This window comes from Propithecus coquereli, unplaced genomic scaffold, assembly GCF_000956105.1.
Source record: "Propithecus coquereli isolate 6110/MARCELLA unplaced genomic scaffold, Pcoq_1.0 Scaffold567, whole genome shotgun sequence".
NCBI classification, from domain to species: domain Eukaryota; kingdom Metazoa; phylum Chordata; class Mammalia; order Primates; family Indriidae; genus Propithecus; species Propithecus coquereli.
In genome coordinates, this window is record NW_012151585.1 from 191,218 (window position 1) to 200,367 (window position 9,150).

Below are 9,150 nucleotides of genomic sequence, written 5' to 3' on the forward strand. Positions count from 1 at the left end.
TCTGGTGGTTAGCAGAATTTTGATCCTTGCGGCCATAGGACTGGTCCCCATTTCCTTGCGGCTGGCTCTCAGTTCCTAGAGGCCATCCACCTCCTTGCCACGTGGCTCCCTCCAGCTCCAAGTCAGCAACAGAGAGCTGCTCACGCACTGAATCCCCCTCGTGCTTCCAATCCCTGACTTCCTCTTCGAGCAGCTGGAGAAAAGTGTGCTTTTCACAGGCTCACGTGGTCAGGTCAGGCCCACTCGGATACTGTCTTAAGGTCAGCTATGCCACGTAGCACCTAATCACGGGAGTGAAATCCCTTCATCACAGTTCAGAGATTACACAAGGCATGTCTGTGGTGGGGGAGCAAAGGGGCAGATCTTGGGGGCTACCTTAGAATTCCACCTACCACAGGTGGTAGAACCCAAGGTGACTTTCTCTTAAAACATCCGTACGATTTTACATCTTATGTTAAAATATATCCACGTTTATTTTACTATTAAACCTTCCCAACCCCAACTGTTTTTTTCAAAAAAAAAAATGGATGCCCCGGAAGATGCACCACATTTATCCTGTGGCTTCAAGTGTCCTGGTCAGCGACACACAGCCCCAACCAGAAGTACGGGAATAGATGGTTTCTAAGGCCTCTGGTCCCAGCCAGGCCCGGGAAGGCAGCCCAGGAGTCCCAGGGCCACAGGCAGTGGAGGAGTCTCTGGGCTTAACTTCACAGCTTTGACCAAGACATAGCGTGAAGGATGGTCAGGCCAGGGCGTCCCAACACCAGACAGCTCTTCCTTCAGTCCGCCGCCCCAATAAATAAGCACAAAGCCTGGCCGCCACAGCCTCAGCCCTCAGGGATGCCCTGGCAGGCCACAGAGAGCTTTCCCAGAGCCCTGGGGACAGCTGCACTGGCCCCACATTTGTCTTCGCCCAGTGACCTGGGAGCTCCTGTGACAAAGATAGATGCAGATAGATGTCCCAGGATTCCAGAGAAGGGCCCAAAGCAACCCTTCCTCCTTGGATGGCAGCTCCAAGCCCTGCATCCTCATCCTGACGCTGCGGGTCCCTCCCTCCCAGTGTGGATATGGAGGTGGGGCCCTTATCCTTCCTCCCACCCACAGGGCTTGCTGTCCCGTCCAGCCCACTGTCCTGTCCCAGTAGCCAGGCTGAGGGCGGGGTACAGGCAAGAGGAGTCCATCGCATGTGCAGAGTCCAGTGGGGGCAGCTAGTCATCTGAGTAGCGGTTCCCTACAGGGGAAGAGGAAAAAGAACGGGGAGGGAGGCATCAGGTGGGCGCCAGGTGGCATCGGCCAAAGGGCCCCGCGCCTGCTGCTCACCCAGGACGTTGAATTTGCACAGCGGGCAGGTCTGCTGGAGCATCAGCCAGGGGTCCACACAGTCTCGGTGGAATTCATGCTTACAGGGAAGCACCCGGAGCCACTGCAGGGGTCGGGGAGGAAGGGCTCAGGCCACGGGGGCAGGACTCCAGGTGGGGGTGCCTGGTACCATGCCCCTCACCCAAGCTGGGGAACTGAAACCTGGTGGCCTGCCCACTCCCATAATTCTGCTTTCTGTAGCCCTGGTGGGGGCTGGAAGAAAGGCGTGGTTGGGGTGGTCTCTTGGCAGCCAGATGGGAGGCATCACAGCTCAGCCAATGGCCGGTCTCTGCCACGGCACTGACCTGCTTGTTGCAGAAGTAGTCCAGACACACGGCGCAGGTCTCGGCGCCAGGCTCCGGGAGGCCCTGCACTGCCCTGCTCAGACGGCAGCGCCGTGTCTTCAGGGACGCCAGTCTCCGCACCACGCGGCGCTTAAACAGATCCACCTGTCAGGAGAGGACGGGCACCGTCTTGCAGGCCCAAGGGCTGGGGGCAATGGGGCTCCCTTGGGCTGGCTCCCACCTGGCCTCCGGGCTCCCGCTGGCTCTGCCGCGATGCTTGCCGCTGGGCCTGGACCACAAGGCCTGTGCACAGGAGCATGGCCACCAGCAGGATGGCATTCCACAGCTGCTGCAGGGGCTTGTGGGGAGGGAAGCAGGTGTCAAGGACACTGGGGCTGTCCCATACTATTCACTCGGGACCATCCACCCCAGGAGCGCCAGGGCCTCTGCATCCCTCCCACCTGTGTGCTCCTCAGGGTCTGCCACCACCCTACACATCTCCCCATCCAGAGCCACATCTGTCCCCAGCCCAGGCCTCTTCTCAGCAACAAACCTGGTGTTTGCACTCATGGAAGCTTCTTCTATCTGGCAGCCTCAAAGATTCCCCAGCCCAGCACCCTCCCACCGCACCCCCACTCCACACTTCCTCAGGCCCCGCCATCACCCGCTCACCTCCGCCCAGGGTGAACGCTGGCACACCCTCAGTCTCAGAGGGAGCTGGCACCCACGCCCTGCTGCTTGGCTCTCCTAGGGGGTCTCATGGCCTCCTTCCCACCCGTTTCCCACGCACAGCCAGAGGGATCTCACCTGCACACCCTTCCCTGCGGTGCCTCCTCCCTCCTTCACCCACCACCTCCCTCCTCTCAGCGTCCCATGCTCCTGGCCTCCTCCTATGTCTGTACCCTTCCACACACTGTTCCCTGTCTTGGGCACTCTCTTCATCCTTGCTCTCTCCCTTGGCAAATGGCCCTGGACACCTCTTGCTCCAGAAGCTCTCCCTGACCACCATGGCTGGGCAAATGTGCCCCCCAGACCCACTCACCCCCTGCCTAGCCCTCTTCACACCCACTCTACCCACAGATTTCCTTGCTGCTGCCTCAGGGGTGCGTGTCCTCTTGTCAGTAGGAGGGAACCACGGTTGACATGGTCACCACTGTAGCCCCAGTGCCTCACGTGGTCTTTGTGGAATGCATGAATTTGGAAGGGAAACACTATGGACAGGACACTTTAAAACATGGGGGTCCTGTGCCCCTTGTGGGGGGCAGAGGCACTGGGGGGACCTTGACTTAACTCTCACACATGCAGTGTGCTGCTAGGCTCTGGCTACCCAACAGCTGGCTCGGGTAAGGACGTAGCAGAGGAAGCAAAACACAGCACACTGTCCCCCATGGGCAGGCCACTGCACACGTCTGGAGACGTGTTACGGTTGATAAACAGTCATCTAAAAGCTTTCTGTATTCCGAGTGGCTCTCTGCCATCATGTTCTTGCCTGACCAGTGCTGAAGTTCAACTACTGTCATGTGCGGGGAGAAGAGCTGAGAAATGATTTGATGTTAAAGAGGCCACTACTCTAGATGAGGCTGGGTATCACTAGTGCCACAAGACATTGCTCTTGCTCGCAGTGGAGATGCTCCGGGGGCTATTACTAAGACGCTTCTATGAGCCCCAAGTCCCCACTCCGTTCTGCTCCAGTTTCCCCTCCAGTTGCAGCTGGGCAGTGGCACCTGTTCCACAAGCTGTCCCCAAGCTCTGGGTTGAGCTCAGGTGTCTTTGCTATGCCCTGGAGAGCCCTGTGCCCACCACCAGCTCAGTGCTCACCCCAACAGAGTGACAGTGTATCTCTGGCCTGTCTGCTCCCCAGACTGGGCCCCCATGAGCCCCGGGCTGGAGCTACCCTGCCTTTGTGTCCCACGCCATGCTGAGCCAGGCTGGCCCACGGCAGCCCAACTGCATGGCCACTGCAGTGCAAGCTCTCCAGGGCAGAGCCCGCTCTAGAACTCCGTGCTTTGGAGCAGCCAGCAAGCGCTGGGTGGCCCAAAGGTGTGGCCAGCCTGAGGCTCCGCTGCAGAAACCAAGCCTCCTCAGGTTCAGCTAACTTGGGAGAGCCCCAGATGAGGCGGGAGGGCAGGGCAGGGGCTTGTCGTCAAAGCAGTAAGGACATGGTTCAGCAGACCTTCCTGATACATCGTTGCTACAGCTCTGGCGGGATGGTGACTGGGCCCTGGAATCCGGGCTGAGAGTCCAACAGCCAGCCACGGAGATGCTTGCCCCAGCCACCCTTCAGACACCTTAGCTTCCACGGCTATGCCGACCCCAGCCAGCAGTACTTGCATGGGCCCACCTGGACCCTGGCTGGCAGTATGGCCAAGAGCTTTGCCCTCTGCACCAGCCAGACTGACCTGAAGACTGCGAGGATTCCCACCTCCTGGCCGCTTACCAAGTGTCTGCCCTGTGCAGAGGGCTCTGTGGGTTGCCCATGTGTTAACAAATAAGGAACATGAGATCAGAGAGTTTTAAACACTCGGCCTAAGATCACTCAGCTAAGCTCTTGGAGCCAGATTTTTTTTTTTTTTTTTTTTTTTTTTTTAGAGAGTCTGTTGCCCGGGCTGGAGTGCAGTGGCACGATCATAGCCTACTGTAACCTCAAATTCCTAGGCTCAAGTGATCCTCCTGCCTCAGCCTCCTGAGTAGCTGGAACTACAGGCACATGCCACCGCACCTGGCTAATTTTTAAAATTTTTTTTGAGATGGAGGTCTCATTATATTGTGCAAGCTGGTTTCAAACTCCTGGCCTCAAGTGATCCTCCGCCTTGGCCTCCCAAAGTGCAGAGGTTACAGGTGTGAACCACCGCACCCAGCCCAGAGCCAGGATTTGAACCCGAGTCTGCCTGACTCGAGGCTGCCCTGCACAGCCCATGTCGGCCCAGACCTGCTTAGAGGCTGCGCGCCAGGAGGCTGGTGTGTGACTATAGGGTAGAGACTCAAGAAATGCTTATGGACAGAATACCTTTGAACCCCCTTGATGCCAAGCATTGGGAAATTCAGAGGCAATAAAACACAGCCCTGGCTGTCAGGAGACAAAGTCACACTCCCCAGCACACGCAGGATGGGCTGTTCTAAGAGCCCTGGGAAAGGCCTGATAAAGCGAGTGGTGATGTAGCAGAGAGAAAGACCTTCAAGCTGAGGGGTGTCACAGAAGCTTTCCAGAGAAGGCCAGCAGGATGAGTTAGGAAAAATGTTCTGGAGGAAAAGGGTGTCCACGCCTACAGCCAAGCATGGACGAGGCCCAGTGGCAGGACACCAGGGCGTGTGTAGAGGGCAGTAATGGCACACGGTGGCCAGAGCATGGGGAAAAGACTAGAAAACTAGGACAAGTGAGTGCTCAGGAGAGCAGCGAAGCCAGGCTGAGGAGTCTGAACTTTATTCTGCAGTCAATGGGGAGCCAAAGGCGGCCTCTGAGCAGGAGAGCAACACACAACAGCTAATGCTGATGCACGTGACTGAGTCAGGTGCGGCACGGAGTGGCCACCTGCATCATGTCACTGAACACTCACTCCTGTGGGTGGGAGTGGCTGTCTTGGCCACCAAGGCAGGGAGAGGCCACAGGATTTGCAAGAGAAGGCCATGGATGTGGCCCCACCTGAGCCTCCCCTCCCTAGGCCCCATGTAATTGGCTAGCACCCACCTGCTCCTGGGCACGGCTGCCTCCCAGGCAGACCAAGTCCTGCCATCCTCCAGAACCATCCTTGGAGAGGCCACAGGTGGTCCACAGGGTCAGCTTCCACTCAATGTTGGCCGACAGGGACTCTCCACTGGTGATCTCAGCTGTGGCCTGGGTCCTCCTGGGAGGGAAAGTCACACAGAGGCCAGATGGAAGGGCTCTTGGGAAACAAAATGGATCCACCCAGCCCAGCCCTGTGGGAGAATGATACACTAGAACGTCACCCCTACAGGCCTTCTGCTTTGGTCCCCAGGCCTTTCCTGGCTATTGGTTTTTCCAGTTTTCATACCAGCCAAGCTGCAGAAGCCCACAAGCCCAGGGAAGAGCTGATCAATCAGGTATCTGGCTTTCTCCTTCCTGGGGCCAGTCCCCTCTGCGCACAGAGCCACCTCCAATCTCCAGACCCTGGCACCTCCTGCCTGTCCCCTCGACCATTTTGCAGCCTGGGAGAGAACAGTCTTAAGGCTGAGCCCCCTGAACCCATGGGAGATGCAGAGACCCTCAGCATCCAGGCTCCCAGGCACAGTCCTTCAGAGCCTGACCCCAACTCACTGCAGCAGTGCCTCCAACAGCTTGGTGACATTGGAAGAATAATGGAGGACGATCACTGGCCTGAGCAGAAGCTGGGATATGTCCAGCTGCAGGGGGACAGGGAGGTCAGCAGGCCTTGGTCCCCGTTCCCCAGCCTGCTCACCCTCACAGCCTGCTCCAGTTTACCTCTCGGACCACGTTGTGGTTCAGGATGAGGAGAAGCAGGGCAGAGGCTCCCAGGAAGAGGGCCCGCCGCATCTGCAGGAGGACAGAAGGCGGGAGTCTAGCATATACCTGCCCACACACCAGTCTAACCACCTGTGACCCCAGCTGCTCTTAGCTCCTGGCCCTGCGGTGAGTAAAACTCTGGACCAGCTATAAGCTCCTGGAGGTCAAGGGCAGAAACTCTCATTCCTCCTGCCTTCCCTCCAGATGCTCTGTGGGATCCAAACAATGCTGTGCCTTCCCTGGTCCTAGCAGGGCAGTTCCCCAGCCGGCCCCCAGCAGGAACTCCCCATCCCATACTCTCAGCGCCTGGTCCAGCTTTCTGACCTCTCTGGCCTCCTCTCGCACCCCTGCTTTGACACCATACTGACTCAATTCTCCAAACTGGGGTACCCTGATCCGCCCAGGCCCAAGGTTTCTCTGGAAGCTCCTTAGGGCCCACCTGGTAGCCTGGCTCCAGCAGATGCCTTGGAACCCTTTCCTCCGTCCCTCCTCCCCCCAAACACCCCCTGCACCTGCCGGACCAGGGTCTTGGGATAGGCTTGCGGGCCACTGCCCTGATTCTCCTGGTGGAACTGGGCCGCCTGCTCCTTGCCCACGTATGCCACTGCAATCCAGCCTTCTACTGGCACCTCCTGCTCGGCATCCACGACGTCCATCTGTGTGGTAAGGGGCCATGAGCAGAGGGAGGCAGGAGGAGGAGGAAGAGGGAGCTGGGGGTCGGGCACAGGGGATGCAAGGCCAGGATCTGGGAACGAGTTCGGAGGGGAGGGCATCTGGATCTCAGGTTTTGGAAGCCTGAACGCTGGGGACCTGGGCAGACTGGGGAGGGGGCGCTGGACTGTCAGGGCTTGGTCCCGGATGAAGGCTGGTTCTAGGTGCGGGGTCTATGCCGGGTTAGGGAGAGGGGTGTCGGTGAGGCGTCCAGATGGTTCCGCGGCGCTCACCAGGAGCAGGCGTCCGCCCAGTGGGGGCGCCGGGTCGGCTTCGGGGCCGATCCTGACACCCTCCAGGACCAGAGCGTTCTGCCGCGGCAGCCTCACGTCCACCCGCACGGCGCGGGCTCCGCCCCGCCCCGCCCCGGCCCTGGGCTCGCCGCCGTCCGCCGCAGCCCCAGGCCCTGCCAGGCCGAGCCACAGCGGCAGCAGGGGCAGCAGCAGCAGCAGCGGCGACGGGGGCGGCGGCGGCGGAGGCGGCGGTGGCGACCTCAGCGCAGGGCGAGCGGCGGGGCCCATGGCCGGACCCGGCGAGCTGGCGAGACAGGGGCCGGGGGTCCCAGGCGCGGGGGGAGCGGAGACTGCAAGGCCGCGGCCGGACGGGGCGGGGCGTCGGGAGGGGCGGGGCCGCGGCCGGACGGGGCGGGGCTCCGGCAGGGACGGGGTGGGCGCTCGGCGGCTCCAGCGCCGGATTGGGCCGCGCGCGTCCCCTGGTGGCCGAGGAGAGCAAAGGCTCCGACAGGCGCTCGGGAGAGGGGTGGAGCCCGGGTCTCGCTGCAGGGACCGGACGTTAGAGACGGCGGAGACCAGAGGGAGGCAATTGGAAGGGGAGACCTGGGGCGGCAGAGACACGATCAGAACCAGAGAAGGTCAGGAACGAGGGACATCCGGCGGCCTGGGGGCTGGCCGTTGCTCTGCCGCGGCCCAACAGACCCACGACGTGGCCAGGGCCAAGTCACGCCCCCCTCTTCCCTGGGGCTCCATTTCTCGACCTGACCAAGCAGCAGGAGGCGAAGAACCAGAGCTTGGTGTGGGAGGCAGACGGGGCAGATTGAGGCAAGGGTTCCAGAGGGGAAGGGGGGGGCTGGGGGCCATGAGGCAGGTCACAGTCCCCCAGTGGGGTAGAGAGGCTGGGTCACTTCTTCACCCATCTGTGAAATGGGCATGATATAAAACCAACACCCACGAGCAAATAATCTCGAATGTCTACTGGAATGTGAAAGTTCCGCTGTTGTCCTAAAACTTGTCCTTCCTCTCCAGGGGTTGGAGCGGCTGGGAGCTGGCTCAGTCTGAAACCTGAGCATTTTTTTTTTTTTTAATTGCACACTGATAAAAGGACAAAGGCCTGATGAGCCATGACACTGTTTTTGCCAGAAAAATTCAAAGAATTTTAAATACCTGCGTAATCACCAATGTGAATGACCCGAAGAAGAGTGAGATATGAGAATGAGACTGTAATTATCGGTTGAAGACCGCAGAAGGGTGGGAAACAGGCCAGAAACTGAACCACACATGTAAACCTGGTGTGTGTCAGAGGAAGCATTGCATTTGGCGCGGTGAAAGGAGTCAATATCATGGACTACTTGGTAAACTGTGGTGAGAAATCAGGTTAAGCATCAGGAAAAGAAATCAAATTGGACCCCTATTGCACAGCCTATATAAACAATCAATTCCATGTGCACTAAAGACCTAAATATGAAAAAGTAAAACTGAACATTTCAAAAGAAAGAAACAGGAGATTATCCTGATCACTTCAATGTCACGAGAGATTTCTTATGACATAAAAGCAGGTTGAAAAATGTATCCGCAATAAAAAGAAAAGCTTCTGTTAATGAAAATATCATATAAAGTGCCAGGAAAAGCCACAAACTGGGAGATGGTATTTGCAACCAAATGATTCATATGCAGAATATATAAACACATAGATATGGGCACATGATACAAATAAGCATTTGACAAAAGAGGAAATAAGAATGACTGATAAATATGAAAAGATGTTCAACCTAATTATTAATCAGGGAAATACAAATTAAAATCATATGAGAGGTCAACTGGTGAAAATTAAAAAGTCTAATAATGCCAGATGTTGTTGAGGATGTGGAACAGTGGAATCTATATGCTGCCGATGGGTGTGCAGACTGGTTATGCTGTACTAGAACAATACAACCATGTTGGAAAACTATTTTGCATCAAATAAAACTGAAGGTGCACACTCTCGGGTATCCCTGGGTATATACTCCTAGGTGTATGCTCTAGAACTTGGTTCTCAACACAGACTGAACTTTAGCATCATAAGGATCTTCTGAAAAATGCT

The 9,150-nt window shown here is 57.5% G+C and overlaps 1 protein-coding gene across 1 annotated transcript; it reads right to left on the reverse strand.

Annotated features, from left to right (window-relative positions):
* Window positions 1-497: 497 nt before the first annotated feature.
* RNF215 (ring finger protein 215) lies at window positions 498-7,355 on the reverse strand. The gene is made up of 9 exons (XM_012657994.1): window positions 7,068-7,355; window positions 6,636-6,779; window positions 6,082-6,153; window positions 5,917-6,002; window positions 5,329-5,485; window positions 1,885-2,001; window positions 1,665-1,808; window positions 1,321-1,423; window positions 498-1,231 (listed from the first exon to the last, which is right to left on the reverse strand). The coding sequence occupies exons 1-9, from the start codon at window positions 7,353-7,355 to the stop codon at window positions 1,209-1,211; spliced, it is 1,134 nt and encodes a 377-aa protein (XP_012513448.1). The 3' UTR covers window positions 498-1,208.
* Window positions 7,356-9,150: the final 1,795 nt, after the last annotated feature.